Here is a 19,667-nt window from a genome sequence, read left to right on the forward strand (position 1 = left end):
GGGCTTGTCCTATACTACAGTCCCACAGGGTCTGATGACCACTGTATCCTCTTGCTGCTGGAGGCCTAGAGGCTGGTAATGCTGCCTGTGAACCAATCCCGACTGGCTCCCTCCATCCTGCCACACCTTTGTAATAACTCCTTCATGAAACTCTCCTTACTTACCCTGTTTGAAAGTGTCATTTTTTCCTGCCAGGGACCCTGATTATAAGAGCCCACAGATCACATGCCTTAAGTGTAAATACACACTAGAAGTAGACCATAAATACAGCTCTCAGGTCTCAGTGTGATTATCAAGTGGGAAACACAATCACTAAAAGAACCTCCAGTCCCTTGAGAGAAGCAGACCTACTCCTGACACCAAGATAGGCAAGAAATTTTCCCTGTGGTTTCTCTAGAAGAGGTCATTGTGGTATGGATGATCCCATTCTTTTCTGTCTTACAAACCAGCTCTATTCAGGGCTCAGTCCTCAAATATCCTCCCTCCTTATCCACACTCACCTTCTAATCTCATCTAGTTTTATGGTTTTAAATATCATACACATGCTGACGATTCCCAATATGCATCTCCAGTACTGCCTTCTTCCTGAACTCATTTTCACCATCGAGTTGCCTACACCGGATATCCAAGAGGCATCTCAGACTCTTGGCATGTCCAAAAGAAAACTCTCCATGTTCATTCCATAATCTGCTCTTCCTAGTCTTCCCTCATTTAGGTAGAGGGCCACAGCATCTTTCACTTGGTTACTCAGGGTGTGTGTCTGAGGGGGAGAGAGTATAGCAGAAATCTATCATGCTCCATTCCTTTTTTGCACATTCCACATCCAATCCATCCACACATCAGGTGGCTCAGATCTTCAAAATATATTCGAAATCTGACCACCCCCATCACCACTACTCTAGCTCAAACAGTCAGCCTCTGTTGTCCTACTGTGCCCCTAACTGCTTTTTCCCCTACTCTTGCACTCTTCCAGGACCCCAGCTGAAGCGAGCCAGTGTGATCCTTTAAAAATATGTCATATTCTGTTGTCTCCTAGTCAAAGTCTTCCAAGCACTTACCATCACTCTCAGAATGCAACATAAAGTCTTCACCATGGCCTAGAAGGCCTTACATCTGGATATCCGTGAATCTTTATTTTCTTCAATTCTCTCCCTCCCTCTGCTCTGGTTATGCTGGCCTCCCTGATGTTCTCGGAGCAAGTCAAGCATAGACTTAAAGTCTCAGGGCCTTTGCACTTGCTGTTTCCTACAACTGAAACATTCCTTTTCAGATACCTACATGGCTCACTCATTTCATTTAGGTCTCTGGGGAAATGGCAAACCCTCGGAGAAGTCTTCCCTGGTCATTAGTTCTAAACAGTCCCACCATCCCTAGTCCTTTATTTTTCTTCACAGCACTAATCAGTACCTGACATTACATTAAATATAAATATGTAGTTATACATTTGTCTATTTAGAATGTAAGCTCAAATAAAATAGGTTCATTTCATTCACTCCAGCATCTCTAGTGCCAGGTACAATACTTGACATACAGCAGGGTCTTGAAAATACGTGTTAAATGAATGCAAGACTCCATTCGATTTTATCTAGGTTCCTGACTCCAACTCAGCAAGATCCAAGAGATATTTGAGTCTCAATTATGTGAGCGGCACTTAGCTAGATGCTTAGAGCTTTAAAAATCTAACGGACACCTGAATTGTGAACTTTTGGGTGAGTAGTGATTAGGAGAGGGCACAAGGGAGCCCTCAGGGTACCAGAAACGTTCTTTTTCTAGGAAGTACTTAGGTGTATTCATAATTACAAACCTATTGAGCAATACACTTAAGATTTGTGTATTTTAAGTTGCACCCCAATAAAAGACTTTTTTTTTCCGTTTCTGACCCATCTAGACACACGGAGAGGTATTTTTCATTGTGGCAAAAGCAATGATAGAGGGTCTGCATGGCCCGCTGCTGAGCAAGCGGACAGTCACCCTTCAAGTGCTAAGGTCGCAGACTTGTTCAAAGGAAAAGGGGAGACTGTATCCTGTGTTCCTTCTGACCCAGAACCTCCCAGAGATGATGGGCCTTCCTTAATGCCCTGGGACCCTCTGAAACTGGAGAGCAATACTAGTGCCTAACAGCTAAAGGCATGCTCCACCTGATGGGGAGCGGATCCCTGAAGTGAGATGGAGCTCTGAAGAACTTTCCTCGGAAAAGCCCCCTAGAGAGAGGGGAACAATGTAAGTCTTTATGTTTTAGATTTTTAAAAAGTTTTTATTTATTCATGTAATCTCTACACCCAACAGGAGCTCAAACTCACTAGCCCGAGATCAGGAGCCCTATGTTCTACCGACTGGGCCAGCCAGATGCTCCTATGCTTTCAACTCATAATCATTTCGCCAGAGAGCCTGACACTACGGCCACGCGCACTTAGAAGGGACTATTGGCTGGATATTCCGCCCAACAAACGTCACGGTCCCCGCGCTCGCTGGCCCGGCCGCCAGCACGCAGGCGCGGCACAGAGCCGTCTTTACGCAGGCGCAGTGCGGCCGGGCACCGGTACAGCGGAGGGCAGGGGCCCGGCGGGCGGGTGCGCGTTCCCGGCGGGCGAGAAGCGAGGCGCGCGCCATGGAACAGCGGTTAGCCGAGTTTCGGGCGGCCAGGAAACGGGCCGGGCTGGCTGCCGAACCTAACACTTCGAGCCCGAGTGCACAAACCTCAGGAGAGAAGGCGCAAGCAGCTGCGACTCCAAAGGCAGCCCCAGGCTGGCTAAAACGGTTCCAAGTGTGGAAACCGAGGCTCGCGAGTGCCCGGGCCCAGTCCAGCCTCGCTCAGGTGAGAGGGAGGCCTCAACCCCGGGACCTGGCTTCAGGGACGCTGTCGTGGCCTCCCCGGAAACTGTGGCCGAGGCCACGCCCACCGCCCGCCCACCGCGTGGTGGCCTACAGGCCACGCCCCCGTCGAGGAGCGGGACCCGCCCCGTCCTCTGGTTCCCACCTCAGCTGGCGGAGCAGGGTTGCTGGCGCCTCCCCCCTACTCGGGGGATAGGCCGGGCGTCTCCGGCCACTCGTGCCAGCACTGATCCGTGGCTTTGACATTTTCTTTCCAGCCCGCGACCCACGCAGCTCCCGATTCCAGTCGGGAAGCGAGGGTCTAGAGCCCTGGAAGAAAGCACCTCTGCCCTTGAGTTATTGTGATGCCCTCTGGCTTCGGGAAACTTCACAACTGCTTTCAGCCGCAACCCTCCTCTAATGGAGGGTAAAAGGTCTAATTGGATACTGCTAAAAAGCGGCAGTAATTAAGGCTTCCTTTGATTTCCCCACTGGGTCACATGCAGCCAGTAGCCCAAACAGCCTGTGCTTTAGAAATGGCATTTGAATACAAAACTTGTAAAAGTGTGGTCGCTCTAACTGCCAGAGGTGGCCGATGCTTGTGCACCGCTATTGAACTAGGGAAACTTACTCAAGTTTAATAGTGAATGTTCAGGTGAAAACATTATTTAGATGACTATTACAGACTTTTCCCCCTTTAATTCTTGGTATTCTCTTATTTTGTAGATGGACTTCATTCACATCTTGTATTTTCATTTAGTTTTCACTCAGGAGTAGAGTGGCAAGGTGCCTTGCAGGTGTGAGATTAGATGATCTATGTTGGAATACAGGACACAACATCGAGGGAAATTCGGTGCCTTGAGACAATGTATGACAGTGTGTGACAAAGCGTTTTGTATCTCAAGAGCCAAAAATTCCTTTTGAAAATGAAAATGTATTGGAGAAGTGTACCTTACTCCTCTTAAGATTATTTCTCTTAGTTTATTTATTACTGCATAACCTCTGGTTTTAGGCAATTTTTTAAACCAAGGAGAACTCATTGTTACTCAGTTTTGATTGGATATGATTCTCCATGACACGCCTGGTTCTATCAGACTTACAGAAAGCGAGTGCAGCAGGGTTCAAACAATCCATTTCCTTGCATGCAGTTTGTCTCGGGATAACTTTATTGTTGATTAGAACTCACTGAGCACAATTGCTCAAGATTTTAGAATCTGCTTCCCTTACCCTTTTTCGTCTCTGCAGTTAAAAATCAAAATCTAACCCACACAATGAGTATTTGCCTGTATGTCTCATTTCCAAAGGAATATGAGATCATTGAATTGAACCTAGAGAAGCTGAACTTGGAGAAAGTTTCCATTATTAAAAGCCCAAAAGCTGATGTCCTGACAAAAGGATGACAGGAAATGCTGGACCCACAGTTGGTTCTTATTAATTACTCTGTTTTTCATAAGGGACTCTGTCTTAAGCTCATTTTCCTTGACTCTGTTATCATTCCTGGCTTTGCTCTGGTGTGAAAATTCTCATTAAATTGTTTCTTTTCCTCCCAATTTACAATCCATCTCTCTTAATAATTTTGCTGACACATGGTGGCTTGTCAGAAATTTCTTTAGCCTTCTATTTGTAATTGCTTCTTGGTTGTCATTGATAAGGAAGCATCCATATCCTCCTTCCCCCACTCTCCAATTTAGCTTGAGGAAAACAGTCCCCAAGATAAAATATTTCTGTGACAAGCTTCTGCCAAATGAAGACCGGAATGCTTGTGACTTTTTCAGTCCTGCAAAAACCCCCTGTCTCCCTCCCCAGGCATATCCCACAGCAGCCCCCAGTGCACCATCTAGCCCCAAGGTGCCCACACATCCTATGACTCCTCACCCCAACCCTTGGCTCGGGTTGACCCACTGCTCAAATGCTCTCCTTCTTTGGAGTCACCTGGTGAAGCATAGCCTTTGCATCACTCTCTCAAACCCAGGAATCATCTTTTAATTTCTTCCTTTCCCTCACCATCATTCATTTATTCAGCAAAATTATATCATGTGCCCACTCTGTTCCAGCTCCTATCCTGAATCTGGGGAAACAGGGTGATAAGAGCAGATGAAGCCCTGTTCTCACAGAACTTGCATTTGGGTTCGAGGCAACAGACAAGAAACCGAAGAGCGGAATAATGAATGCCATGAAAGGGGGAAAAAAACAGGATACTGTACTAGTGAATTGGGGGAGACAGGTGCAGAGTGCTACTTTAAATGAGGTGGGCAGGGAGGACCTCACTGAGGAGGTGGCATTTCATAATTAGGAGCCACTCTTGGAGAAACAGGACAAGGCAAAGGGCACATATGGTAACATTTTTGCTGAGGTTTGTAGAAGAGAGTGAGCCAGCCAGGTGATGTGAGGGGAAGGGGGCATTCCTCTCAAAAAGAACCACAGGTGCAAAGGCCCTGAGAGGGGAAGGAGTTTGGTATTTGAGAACTGGAAGTACTTTCCCTAAACTATGCCTCTGTGTGCTGTGATGACCACAAACACTACCATACACAGCTTTTACAACAGAAGCCACACTGGTACTAAAGCAAATACCAAATAAGGTAAAGGAATTTCTCTCTCCTCTTGTTTATTCCCTTTGCCAGTTGGTTTGCCCCCCCCCCCATCTCCTTCTAGATCTCTAACCTTTCCCCTTACCATCTCCCATAAAGGCCCCTGATAAAGTACAAAGGGCTGTGGAGGGAGACCATCCTAGGATCCTGGCGACACCAACCTCATCTCTGCCTATCTCTCGCTGTGTGACGTTAGTGGAGTTACTTAATTAACATCTCAGTGTTTCTGTATCAGTAAATTGGGATTAATAGTGCCGGTCTCCTGGATTACTGGAGATCAGACATCTTGAAGGCACTCAGTAAGTGGTGGCCATAAGCATTATTCTCCCTCAATAATAAATTCAGTCTACTGTGAATTTCAAGTTGTACACTTTCAAAATGTATTCCGTATCCCTCAGTCCATAATTTCTCTCTGACTTGTATGTCACCACCCCCGTTATGCCCAGTCCTCCTCTCTTACTGGGCCTCCTGCATGTGCTACTCATAATTTCCCTGCTTCTACTCTTGTAGCCCATTCTCTACCTGGCAGCCAGAGTAGTCTTAAATATAAATCATATTATATTAGTTCCCTGCTGAGACTTTCAGTGATTTCCCTGTTGTGCACACTGGTCAAATCCGAAAGGGACATTTATTTACTTAACAAATGTGTGTGTGTGTCAGGAGGGGTGTGTTGCTGATAGCATGGTTAAGGGCTTTTCCAGTTTAACTGAAACGGTAGTAAGTACAACGTTGACAATAAAAAAGGTTCTAACAAAATAGAATATCTGAAGCAACATAAATCAGATGACCTATGTTTTTTATCGAGACCAAATAATGTTTGTGGTCCCTTCTTAAATGATCGCAGGGAGAATGGGGGATATAATTGAAGAAATGAACCAAAAGTAATGCTCTGCATTGAGAACCTATGTGTGGGGTGCTATGTTTGGCTGTGGAGACATCAAAAGATAATAAATGGTAGTCCATTGGCCTCCTGGTAACACTCTAGGGACATATGTGACCTGTATTAAAAGAAAAACACTTAACTGGCAAGTAGTTTGGTGCCCAGTGAAAAAGGCAATTAGTGCTCTGGGAGACAGAGGGGGCACCCTTCCTTAATGGCCAAAGAGGTCAAGCATACATAGTTCACCAGTCATGCCTGTCCCAGGCTACAGGTGTGCAATGTCTTTGGGTGTTAAGATCTCTTGAACTGGAGTAGAGGTTCATTGATAGTGCAATGGATTGTAGATTGTGTTGTACAGGGAATTTTTAAGACCATTGTTTTTCAGACTACAAATCGTGACCCATTAGTGGGTGGTGAAATCAATTTAGAGGATCTAGTCCTCTGTTAAAGATAAATTTTTAAAAATGGAATAGAAAATGAGAATTTCATATGTGGTGAAGAATATTTGTTGGTTTGTGAAGCTTTTTCTCTTTTTTATATGTATATACGCTGGGTCCCAGTACAAAATGTATTTCTTATTATGAGCCATACCCAAAAAAGTTGGGAAAATGGCAGAGATCATGCCTCCCTAAAGCTACCTAAATATCTGTGTCTCACATTAGCACACAACACAGGGACCCGTGTATTGGCATTTCTATCTGTTGAATAAATGGAAGGCCTTGCTTGGATTCCAGCCCAAAAAGTTTAAATTTTAACTTGCAGGCAGTAAAATTTGTTAAAGGTTTGTGAACAGGAGGTTAGTGGGTGTTTTAGGAAATTCACTTAGGTGCTTTACATAGGATGGTTTGCAGAGGGAAGAGATAGGAGGGAGGGAGTCCCGTTAGAGACACTGCCTGGGCCGGGGGGTGTGTAGGATGGTCCTGGCATGGAAAGGTTGTGGCTATACTGAGGATTTGTTTTTATTTTTATTTTTATTTTTTTAAAGAGTTTATTTATTTATTTGTCGGAGAAAGAGAGAGCACAAGCAGGGGGGAGCAGCAGGCAGAGGGAGAAGTAGGCTCCCCTCTGAGCAAGGAGCCCGATATTGGACTCGATCCCAGGACCCTGGGATCATGACCTGAGCCGAAGGCAGATGCTTAACCGACTGAGCCACCCAGGTGTCCCTGATGATTTGTTTTTAATAAGTGGAAGGGAGTTTTGTTTCTTGTTTCTGGTATTGTCCTCATTTTAGAATTATGTCACTCACAAAACTGTAGCTCATCTAATCAAATCAATAAACATATTGATTCTGTGTGTGAAGCATTAGGTGTGGTTGTTGCATTATCAATAACGGGAGTTTCTGTATGGGGCACAAATTAGCTCTTGTTAGCAGCAGACTAATCTGAGGAAGTGACTCCCACAAATGGGAATCCATCTGAATGCTGTAAGGTTTTTATCAGGTCACATCTCACTAAGTGCAGATCAGTTTTGATTCAGTCTGAGCAGGGCATGTGAGCTCTTTGGAGATGATTGTTTTAGAGAGCAGGGCAAGAAAATAGAAATCAATGAGCCGGAAGCCTTCTCAGAGCAATGAGAGCTGTCTCTCCAGATTGGTTTTGATCCTCTGAGCCCCATTGCCCTTTATTCTTACTTTTGTTTGTTTGTGTGTCCTAGGAAGTGGCTCAGCCCGGGAGCAGCACATCACAGCCACCACAGAATACAGCCATTCCTCTGCCATCGCCACGGGACCAGTCTTTCCTGACCAACATCACCTTCTTGAAGGTTCTTCTTTGGTTGGTCCTGCTGGGACTGTTTGTGGAACTGGAATTTGGCCTGGCCTATTTTGTCCTCTCCTTGTTCTACTGGATGTATGTCGGGACACGAGGCCCTGAAGAGAGGAGAGAGGGAGAGAAGAGTGCCTACTCTGTATTCAACCCAGGCTGCGAAGCCATTCAGGGCACCCTGACTGCAGAGCAGTTGGAACGCGAGTTACAGTTTAGACCCCTGGAGGGGAGATAGGACCAACTCTCTTGTTACGCAGCTAGCCTCCCATGTGGTCCTCCTAGCCCTTGGACGTGGGCTTGTGGGTTTGATTTCAGGTGCCCAAGACTAAGGACAGCTTGCAGGTTAGTTCTGTGACTGTGAAGTTCTACATTCTTTCCCAGATCTTTGCTGCAGTTTTATCTCTGAACTTTTCTTTGGTTTTGGTGAAACCCCCTGAAAGACACTCACTATGGATCTGGTGCAATTTATAAAACTTACATACTCAGGGAAGAAAGCTGTTTGTCTCATTATTTGAGAAAGGTGGTTTTCAGAGCATTAGAAGGGCGCTGAGGAGATAACTTTAAAATACCCAGCTGTTTGAAGGAATGGTGAGATACATCAGGACTGTATATTAAAAAGTGTTCTCTTAAGTTATTTCATATTTAGAGCATTCCCCCCCCCCCCGGAAAGTTTAAGTTTCGGTTTTTGTTTTTTCGGGTTTTTGTTGTTGTTGATGTTGTTTGTTTTTTCATTGTTTTGTGGTTTTTGTTTTTTCCTTCCTGCTTTAAATCTTGCTTTTTTCGGTCATTAAAGGTATTGAAAAATAAAATATCTTCAAAGCATCTGCTTTTCAGAAACATCCCCGTTGCCCATCACCAAATTCCACTCTCCTCAGTTATTCTGCTCCCACTCAATGAGGGGAGATAAGACAGAGTCCTAAGTCACAGGTGTGGGGAGGGATTTCACAAAGCCAATATTGGTAGATTTGGTAAGTGGTTATTCATGATAAATTCAGCAAGAAAAAAATTCTTGAGTGTATTCACATAAGAGCTGTGGAAGTTGAACTCCAGACTTACTGGCTGCTCCGTGTGGTTCTCATATTCTGAGGGCTCTAGAGTAAGCAGTCCTGTCGCCTATGGCCTCTGGTGAGAAATTATGTAAACAGTGGTAACCAGACATGATTTCAGTCGCCCTTCCTTTTCTAATACAAAGTTAGAGTTTGGGTTCATTAAAACTGGGCAAAGCAAACCATTAAATATCTTTTTCATGGATAATACTGATGAGTAAGAAGAGTCTGGTTTTAAAGCAATGGTTTTTTTTTCTAACCTTAAGATTTTAAGAAATTAATGATTCCTCAATAGGTTTTCAACTTTAAAATTCAGTTATTCTTATGACATTTTAATATTTATGAGATGTTATTAAATATTGGATGCTTGTTGCTGAATTCTTTTTTCATTCTTGCCTGATTTGCTTATTATAACAAAACCTTAGCTTAATTTAAATTTAACTTTTACTTATTGAGTGCCAACACTCTGGTAGGCACTTGAGATAGGATAATGAAAAAAGCAGACATATTCTCATTGCTCTGAGTATACAGTCCAGCTGGGAGTGGGGTGGTGGACAAGGTAAAACAAGCAATATCAATAATAGAGTGCGATGGGGTGCCTTGCTGGCTCAGTTGGAAGGGCATGTGACTCCTGATCTCGGGGTCATGAGTTCGAGCCCCATGTTGGGCATTGAGATTACTTAAACTAAATAAACAATTAAAAAAATAATAGAGTGAGATAAGTTTCAGTTATAGGAGGAGTACGGAGGGGATATTCTCAGGAATCACACTTTGTGGCTAACTAACCCATGTGTTTCAGCCCTTGTTGAACATTTTTCTCATCTGCTGAGCATCTCTCTCCAGCCCTTTCCTGATTGGGAGTTTAGCTGTTTTTCAGAGTTATCTCTTGAGCACAAGTTCCCTTTAGTTCATAAAGAAGTCTTTTCTTCCATGACTTCTAACTGGGCCTCTAGAAAGTGTGGGAAACAGCAGAATCCCTATGAAACAGGCAAGTTTTGATTGTATTTAAGATACATGATACTGTTTCCTGATTTACTGTCTTAAGGCTTTCTTCATTTCCCTGATATTTTACTTGGGCTTTTACATTTCATAAAAGACAGATACAAGGAAGAAATATCCCTGACTCACTACAATGCCCAGTTCAGTAAGCATTGTTCTAGGAAAGAATTTTCATTTTAAAAATATGTAATTCAGACTTTTACCTAAAACAAAGTGCCTGTAACTCTGAATTGGGAACATTTGATCCAATTAGCAATCTCAGCAAAGTGGAGACTTTGCTTAAGCATAGCAGAGACCCAACTTAGGAGTGGACCTCCCTAGCATTCTTTGAAAATGTAGCTATTTATAATGAGGTGGAGCTTGATTGCTGTAAGCCCATCTTTCATGAGATTTTCTGTGCACGGATCTGTTAACTCTCCTTGCTCACCTCTTGCCAAAGGTTGCATGTAATGACAGCATTAACTTCTAGGAAAAGTGGTGTGTGAACCAATTAAATGCATGGCAGGGAAGAGAGGAAAGGACAGTATGTATTTGCTGTTCTTATCAGACCATTAAGCTTTAGGTGCAGTCTTGATTTCGTGAATTTAGAAAGGCCTATTGATCTCAGAATTTCCACTCAGGGCTCAAGCATTAGCTCAGCAAGCAGCTTCCATTAAAGGCTGCCTCTGTCACCAGGGAACTTGAAATCCCAGAGATGCATTCAGTCCCAGTGATTGCTATGTGCACGGGTGAGGTCATTTCTGTCCAAATCTTACAAGAAAATTGGTTTTTGCTTTTATTCACATTATCCTATCTCGTCTATTCACAGAGACTGTTAAATGAACCTCTACTTATAGGGCTGGAAGGGACCCCAAATGCACCCCCCTTACCTTGGGCACATTTATTCCTGACCAAATTTTTTTTTTCCTGGTGACCCTTAAAGAAGAATCCAGGTACAAGATATAGGCACTTTTTAGGAAATTCTTTACTGAAAGAACTTGAGCCACCCCATGTTATTTCTTATCTAATCTCAGGGGACACAGAGCATCCTCCAGACTGGTGAACTGTTATTCTATTCGCTCTCAGTCCTCTCTGTCCTTCAGGCTGAATCATCCAAGTTGTACCTCTGGGACAATCACTTTCGAGTTAGCCCTGACCTGTTCTGAGGTTCCAGGTCAGGACGGGGGTGAATGTCCCAGTTGGTGGGTGCAGTGACTTTTCTCAAAACCTCTGGAGTTTTACCAGTGATGGTTTAGGTATATATATCTTATGCTATTAGGATTGTGCTTTGAGTCTAGGAGGTCTTCCACATTTGCCTTTTGACTGATCTCTTCATTAAGATTAGGCTCATAAGCTCTGTGCTAAAATAAAAAAAAAAAAAGTTACACAATTGGCAGAACGATGATGCTCAGCGGGCAGAAGAAACTAAAATTCTAACTGCGTGTTTTGCTTCCTGTCAGTCACACTGTTAACTGTTTACCAGCAAATATTTGGGGAACTTACTGGGGAACCAGTAAGTGAGCTTGAGAAGTCAGTCTGAGAGCCAGGATACCTGGTGGGGCTGGGATGACATGGAGTGTCTTGCCACCAGGGGGTAGCATAAAGCTGCTGCTATACATCCTGGGCCCTTCTCCCCACAGTTGATAATTTATGTCACGTGGAAAACCCACTGGGATGCTTATCTGAACCACTTGTGCTGCTTTTTTAGGAGTTCCTTCCACTTTAAGATTCACAGAGGAAAGGGCTCATCAGAGGTCCTGGGAAAGGCACAGAAAGCTACCAGAAATGATTTATGCTAATATTTTAAAATAAAACAAGAGACCGTCTCTGGACTTAGCAGGCACCATGGCGCTTGAAGGGGTTAGCACTGTGCTTGTCTATATCAGAGCTTCGTTGGGAGGTGGAGAGGGGGATACTAGAAAGGTACACAGCTGGCAGAGAAACTTGATCCCTAAGCCAAAGAAAGTAAAATTTGAACTCTGTGCTTTTTTTATTTTGCAACATTGGAGAATTGGGGTAGATAAAGATTTGGATCTCTCAGAAAGCTGAGGAGAAGACAAAATACACAGAGAACCACATTATGAGGCATGTAACATAATACTGATGTTTATAAAGATCTAAGTAGTGTGTGTGTGTGTGTGTGTGTGTGTGTGTGTGTGTGTGTGTGTGTTAGGGAAGGAGTCATCAGGAGAGATCACTTTCAAATCTAAATTCTAGACTACATAGGATTGTCACTTTTAAATGAAAAATACTGTTTTCTTAACAAGTCATAGATGAATATTTTGGGTGAAAAGTATAGACTATGGACCATCTGCATTGGAATCTCTTGTAGTGATGCTAAAATGCAGATTCCAGGGCCCCGCCTAGACCCACTGCCCAAGAATGTATGGGAGTAGCACCCTGAGAATCTGCTTTTTAACAGCTTCCCTGGGGCAAGCTCCAGTTCACCAAAGATCAAGAGCCACTGATATAAATCACAAATGTTAAAATAGGAAGGAAACAGTGCATAGGAGAGCCAAGCAAAGAAAGATGGGTGTGTATTTTAAAAAGGGGCCACAAGGTTTACTATTTTCTGAACTGTTCATTTGGAGCACACAGAGAAAAAGAACCACATGCATGGCTTTAAAATACTGAGGAACTAGCTTTAAAGACTGTAAGATAATTAAAGATGCATCAATTTTGAAGTTTTCTTTAAAAACAATTATTACAAAAAGAAGTACAAGCTCATTTTAAAACATGTTGGAACTATAGAAAAGAATATTTTATTTTTGTACTCACATGCATACCTTTCAGAGTTCAAGAGGTGCAGGAGATATGCAAGGGTAGAGTCTCCCTCCCCCATGTCCTGTTATGCTCTGCCCAGCCCACAAATGACAGCACGCTATAAACACTATTCTGCACTTTGCTTTCTTTTTTCTCTTTTAGGTTTTGGGCTTTATTTACGTGCACTTAACATTTTTATGTAAGAGAATGACATGATCCAACTTTCATTTTTAAGAGATCACCTGGGCTATCATGTGGAAAGTGCATTCTCTGTGTCCTTCATTGGTCTGTCCATCCACCTACCCATTCATCCATTCATTTATGGAGCACCTAACCTTTTCCTTGCCATTGGTGAAAATGTTTACACATTTTCTTATTCAGCTACCTTTTAAGATTTTTTTAACAAATATAGACAGTATGGCAAAATTATTGGATTATGAAGTGTATTTGTACATTCTAATTTTTATGTTAAAGTGGAAGGTTTTAATTTGGGGAAACCAATAATATTAATAATGATCATTAAAAACTAAATCAGAATATCCTACAAGTCAACATAATAAAAGTCACAAATATTTTAGAAAAGGAACCAAATAAAATCTGTAACCATTTATTTCCAAAACAGATACATTTTTGCATTAATCAACTTAACAGCATTTTACTGAATACATTTTTTTTTACTGAATTCATTCTTTCAACAGTGAAAGAATTATAATCCATAAATGGGATTATATGAGATGAGACATAATAATCTACAAACCAGCACCTGCTTTTTTACCTTCTTGGAATATGTCATATCTCTCCCTGTCTACCTGCCCATCTTTATCCATTGATCTGTCAGTCTGTCCTGTCTTCCCGTTTGGGTTATTTCTTATGAAGAGAATCAGAAACCTAATGTAGTATCTAATGTGGAGATTGATAGAGCAACTAATCTTTGCCAGGCCTGGTGCTAGGCTCTGTGCACACAGAGAGAAAGCAGACAAGGTCCCTTTCTCAAGGAGCTCATAGTCAAATGGGAGAGACAGCCAATAATCAGATAGTTACAGGATAGTGTGGTAAGCGCTATGACAGTGTGATGTCTAAATGTGGGCCAGAGCATCAGGAATCAGAAAGGGCTGGCCTTCTGAAGGTGCCACTGTACTGACTTTGAAGGAGCATCAGGTACTCCCCAGAAAAATAGGCAGGGGCAAAGAGATAGCCTTTCGGTCACAAGAAACCACCTAGGAAAAAGGTGACAATCGGGAGGAAGACTAGGGTGCCTGGGGAAAATTTGTGCTTTCTGAGGACTTACATTACTTCTTCTTATATTACTTATATTACTTCTTCCAACTGGTTGTTATATATATATAAAACAATATATATATATATATAACATATATATATGAAAGCTATTGATTTTGGTATATTAATTTGTTACAGCTCTTGTCCTTTATTGAATTTTCTTATTAATTATAATGGTGTTTCACTCGATTTTCCTGGATTTTCCACATAGATAATTATTTTCTTTTCCAATAATGTAAAATTTAACTCCTCTTTTTCTAGCTCTTGTTTTTCCTCTTTAATAACATTGTTTTTTCTCTTTACCTAGTAACGTTGGCTAGAACATCCAGAAAATGTTAAATCAGAATGATGGTCAATGATGTCTTTGTCTTGTTCTTGACCTTAATGAGCATGTTTTAGTATTTTCCCAGTAAGCATGCTGCTGGCTCTGTGGTAAGTGGATGGATAATTATCATCTGTATTTATGTTATTAAAAGGTTTTTCTTCTTAAATTAAGAATGGATGTTGCATTTCACAAAATCTCTTTCAGTGTAGTGGAGATTGATTATGTGATTTTTCTCTTTGGCCAATTAAGGTAATCAGTTTGTATATTTACTCATATTAAACCATCCTTTTATTCCTGGAATAAATAACCCTTGATTTCAATGTACTGTTCTTGTAATGTGCTGACAGACTCTGTAACTATTTTTAATCAATAATTTTCATGAGATTATAGTATTTTTTGAGTATTTCTCAGGTTTTGGCATATATAAAAGCCTATTTTTCATTAGAGATTGTCTCCTTTCATCATTATAAAAAGCCATGTTTGTGTTCCTTATTGCTTTTTGCCCTGAATTCATCCTTATCTGGTATTAAGATTGGGACCCCTGCTTGCTTTTTGTTTGTGTTTGCCAAGCATGCCTCTGTGCATACTGTAGTTTTCAGCCTGAGTCATTTTTGTCAGGTGTGTTGCTTGTCTGTAGAGAATAGTTGAATTTTACTCTGTCATACATTACGAGAATATTTTTCTTTTAATAGATGAGTTTAGCTCATTTATATTTATTGAGTCTTGTTTATCTCCTCACATGTTATGCTTTCTGTTTATTGGTAATTTTACCACTTGGTCTCTGTTTCTTGTATTGTTTTGTTTTTTTCCCCTTTGTGTGTGTGTTTCTTTTGATAATTTGGAAAACTTAGATTTCTGTTCCAAAGTTTTTTTTCACTTTCATTACTTAATCCTTTGGATTTTTAGGCAGTATTTGTTAATATCATGTAAAAAACAAATGTAAGAAGTTAGTATTTCCCTACGTCTCTCCATTCCTCAATACTCAATCCTATTGACTGATCGGTTAATCGACTTCACATTTTTAAATATAATTATAACTTATGACTTGATTTATTAGCCTTAAATTACATATTATTACCTATGGCTATGAAAGATGAGGAATCAACATAACTATACTGCTTTACACCTCCTATCCATTTTTCTTTCCTCATTTTATTAGTTATATCATTACTATATTGTTTAGATTAATAAGAGCCACATTCTGTTATTTAATTAGCATGTTTTAGTCTTAGTCAGCCTATAATTGATATTTTTTCACTTAATGATAAGCTATGAATAAATTCTCACGTCCTTCTATAATATTTATTTTGCCAGCCGCTAATCTTTCTATATAGATAAATGTATCAGTTATTTAGCCAGTCCTGTATTATTAACCATTAAATTGTAGCCAGTGTTCACTAGTATGAATAGTATAAATAGGCTAACCTCTTTGAAACTTAAAACCATATTTCAAACTCTTAGAAAAGAATAATTAGAGACCAATCAGGATAGTGGTGCCAAACCCTAGTGACTATTCAAATCTCCTGGGGATCTTGTTAAAATGATGATTCTGATTCTGTAGGTCTAGGCCAAGGCCTAAGATTCTGCATTTCAAATAAGTTCCAAGGTGATGCTGATGCTACGGTCTTCAGACCATACTTTGAGTAGCAAGGTCTTTGAATACGTTTTGTGTCTGCAGTTTTGCTCCAATGAGAAAAAAAATAATGCTAGAAAACATAGTCTGTAGCAGTGGTTCTCATTGTGCCTTGTGACACATTTAAAATATTAGGAAATTATTATTTGTGAATGTTCATTTTGCTATTTTATTAATGCACCTGCAAGGTGATCCTGTGTTACACACCTGCTTGCTTGCCTGGGCCTATCAGGGGTATGTTCATGGGAGCCTATCACATGTGCACATTGCTGCCACAGGGGAAAAACGGTTGAGAACCTGCAGACCAGCAACAAGGCAGAGTTTAGACAGGCAGACTAGAGCAAGCTAGTGATAAATGATGATGTCTGCACTCCCAACCCTGGGAGACGTGTCTTTCACGTGGGGGTTGGTTGGTGGTTTATTGGTTTTATCCTACCAGGCCCTAAGTGATCTGGCCCCTGCTTGCCTCTCCCAGTTATCTTCACTTCCTTCATGTTGATTAGACACAAGGGTTTTGCAAAAAGAAGGTTTGGCCTTTGTCTCTTAAGGGCCAGACAGTAAATAGTTTTGTTGAACATACCGTCTCTGTCACAGTGACTCGACTTTGCTATTGAAGAGCGAAAGCAGCCATGGGGGACAGTATGTGAACAAATGGGAATGCCAATAAAACTTTGTTTATACAACCAAGCAGTGAGCCGTAGTTTGCTCCGCCTCCAACACACAAAAGCAGCTTCTGCTTTCATGTCTTTGCGCTAGCTATTCCTTCTGCTTAGAACTCACTAGATGAGCCTGGGATTTGTTCCCTTACCCCAGTCAGGAGTCACATCACTTGAGAGGCCTTCCCTGATCCCCCAGTAAAAACAGCATACCTCCCCTATGTGTCCATGTCCCTTTTTACCTCTCTCCTATGATACATACTTCATCCCGCTGCTTTGCTAATGATATTGATCATATTTTGATGATTCCTAGGGAAAAAGCATATGCATTTATAGGCAGAGTATTTTTTATACATTCAGCAGTTCGTTTACAGGGGACCATCTCTATGGACACAAATGGACTTGTTATGCAGAGTTTGTTTTAATCACGTTCCTTCTAATGACTTTCCCCCCGAGATTTAGACTGACTTTGGCAGGGCTACACATCTCATGCGGTGAAATGGCACAGAATGATATGGAAGAATTCTTTGTTCTAGATTCTCATCAGTGAAAAAGTAATGCCTTTAACTAATCTGACACTTCTTGTGGGTGATACCAGGTTCTACCCCTATCTATGATTTTCAAAGAACTCTTTATGGGAAAAGGAGAATTTCCTAACATTTGTACATTTCCCAGAAGCAGAGGAAGCATCATGCCTAATAAAAGGCTGGTGAATGCAGGGTGAGTAGGGCAATTGGGAGGACATTTGCTAAGGAGAGATGACTAAGTGGGAAATTGATGTTAGGACATGACAGCTTTGGAGGATCCAGCCCCAAGGAGGAGAGAGAAGTTGGATTCCAAAATGTCTACATAGGGTGTGCATGATCTCGTTGCTGCAGCCTTTGGAAATCTATACCAGTGCACCATTCTGAATGCAGGTGTGAACAAAGTCTATTCATGTGGGCTGCTGGAACAGAGGGTGCCTGAGCCCCACATGCCGTTATGAAGATGACTCCAATTTGGGGGCATTGCTGGGTTTCAGGTGGTTTGGCATACCCTCAGAGGCTCTGCACCATGGATGCAGAATATCTCAAAAGCAGTTGCATTTCGTATGTGAGGAGTGAACACCAAGACTAAGTCAGTGAAGAAAACTAAGAGGCAAAGAAGAAGGGCTGTATCTGAGAAGCAGGCAGAGTTCCAGCCCAGGAGAATGTGAGAGAATGGTTGCAGCTGATGCCAAGACTCCATGGATATGGCATCTTTTCTAGACTTGTGGCCCCATCATGCCTTGGATGGCAGGCTTTATAATCTTTACCATTTTCTGAGAGAAGGTATTTTTGTAAATACCTTATGTAAAGTGTCATGTTATGGAAGTTTCTCTTGATTGCTAAGAATATTCCAACACAGTATAATTTGTATGGTAACCTGATTCTTTTATATGAGTGTACGTGTCTTTTTTTAATTTTAATTTTATTTTTTTAAGTAGGCTCCACACCCAATGTAGGGCTTGAACTCACACCCTTGAGGTCAAGAGTGGCATGCTCTACCAACAAGCCAGCCAGTTGCCCCAGTGTACATGTCTTTTCATCTGATTTTTCACTGTACCTTTCCAAAGGATGCTGTTGGAAGGGCATTGGCTTAGCTTCATCAAAATGAGATGTCTTTAGGGTGCGTCTCCAGCATGTTGGTTCTCCAGTCTCTGCTTCCCATATCAGGACTTGAAGAATGAAAAGGCTTGAGGGTGGCTTCATTGTAAAGTGGCATCTAATTGGTGGATACCAGTTGAGGTTCAATAAAACTGTAAATTTCATTGTCTAGGCATTTTTAAAGTTCTAAAGCTTTCTGGAGGGCAAAATATATGGTGGTAAAACACTTGTCTCTATAAGCCAGGAATGTCCATAAATTGTTATAGATCATTGAAGACTGGACCTAATAGGTACAGTAACTATGGCCGTTCTGTTGTACCTCTTACATGTGTGCAGTTAAAACGCCCAAGTCCTGCGCTGTGTTTCTAATTCCACCTTAGGTCATTGGAACTGAAAAGTCTTCTGTAAACATTATTTATTATTTCAAGCCCTTGCTCTTTCACACTAGAGATATGGAAAGTTAAAAAAAAAAAAGTTGCTTGTAAATCCCCTCCAGGTGTTACCTGCCTACTTTAGCCCCAGAGCAGTCCATCTCGTGGCCTCGGACTGCTCTGTGTTTATAATTCTCAGCTATTGACTTTATTCTGGGAGGTTGCAACACAGATAAATCCTGAGGTCTATTGGTTCTACATGAGGAGAAGCCACAGTAATTCATTCTAACCGGTGCCGTGTATCAGTGGGAGAAAAAAGAAAAAAACTTAGTTGGATTTACTCTAGGCTGTGATCTTTTTCTCTTTCTAAAATCATTATGTTAGTTAAAATGAACCTTAGGACCAAAGAAAAGAATCTATTACAGTTTAGGATTAGAGACCTCTTCAGGGAAAGAGCTTAGATTTGTGGAAGGAGTTAATGACACTGGCTAGAGATGGGGCTCCTAACTTGGCTCCCTGTGGCTCGCCACTGGTAATTCCCCCCCTTTTTTTTCCTCCACCTCTGCAATTTCCTCGTGTCTTACAGAGCTCTTTCTCACATTTACACAGTCTGTTGTTTTTCTTTATTTACTTTTCTTAGGTTCTGGCCTCATCATCTTTCCCACCTACTCTTCCCACATTTGAGGACACTCAATTTCTACTTCTTCCTTGTTCCAATATTGGGTCTATTTTTCCATCTTCTCCAATGTTCTGCCTATCTTGTTTTCTATTCCCATTTGTACTGCTAGGGTTTTCTCCCCACTATTTCTGGTAAGGGAGACCCCATGTTTTCAGTATTCTGTTTAGTGTGTGTGTGTGTGTGTGTGTGTGTGTGTGTGTGTGTGTGTGTGTGTGAGAGAGAGAGAGAGAGAGAGAGAGAGAGAGAGAGAGAGGAGAGAGGGAGGGATTGA

General features: G+C 41.7%; 1 protein-coding gene, 1 long non-coding RNA gene and 1 other non-coding gene across 4 annotated transcripts in view; 2 read left to right on the forward strand and 1 right to left on the reverse strand.

The window, feature by feature from the left end:
- LOC112816132 (uncharacterized) overlaps positions 1-2,835 on the reverse strand; it is an 18,069-nt gene extending 15,234 nt beyond the window's left edge. For both annotated transcript variants that reach the window (XR_003206123.2, XR_012375950.1), the window contains exons 1-2: positions 2,698-2,835; positions 2,139-2,201 (exon numbers count right to left, since the gene is read on the reverse strand). This is a non-coding gene — a long non-coding RNA (uncharacterized lncRNA). The remainder of the gene's footprint in view (positions 1-2,138; positions 2,202-2,697) is intronic.
- Positions 2,506-18,514, forward strand: SAYSD1 (SAYSVFN motif domain containing 1). The gene is made up of 2 exons (XM_025862505.2): positions 2,506-2,815; positions 7,933-18,514. Exons 1-2 carry the CDS (start codon positions 2,609-2,611, stop codon positions 8,275-8,277), a joined length of 552 nt encoding a protein of 183 aa, XP_025718290.1. The 5' UTR covers positions 2,506-2,608; the 3' UTR covers positions 8,278-18,514.
- On the forward strand, positions 9,686-9,758 carry TRNAR-CCU (transfer RNA arginine (anticodon CCU)). The gene has a single exon. It is a non-coding gene; the product is annotated as a tRNA-Arg (tRNA).
- Positions 18,515-19,667: the final 1,153 nt, after the last annotated feature.

The sequence above is a fragment of the Callorhinus ursinus genome, unplaced genomic scaffold, assembly GCF_003265705.2.
Source record: "Callorhinus ursinus isolate GAN/ISIS: 27379988/994484 unplaced genomic scaffold, GSC_fseal_2.0 scaffold59, whole genome shotgun sequence".
Taxonomy (NCBI): Eukaryota; Metazoa; Chordata; class Mammalia; order Carnivora; family Otariidae; genus Callorhinus; species Callorhinus ursinus.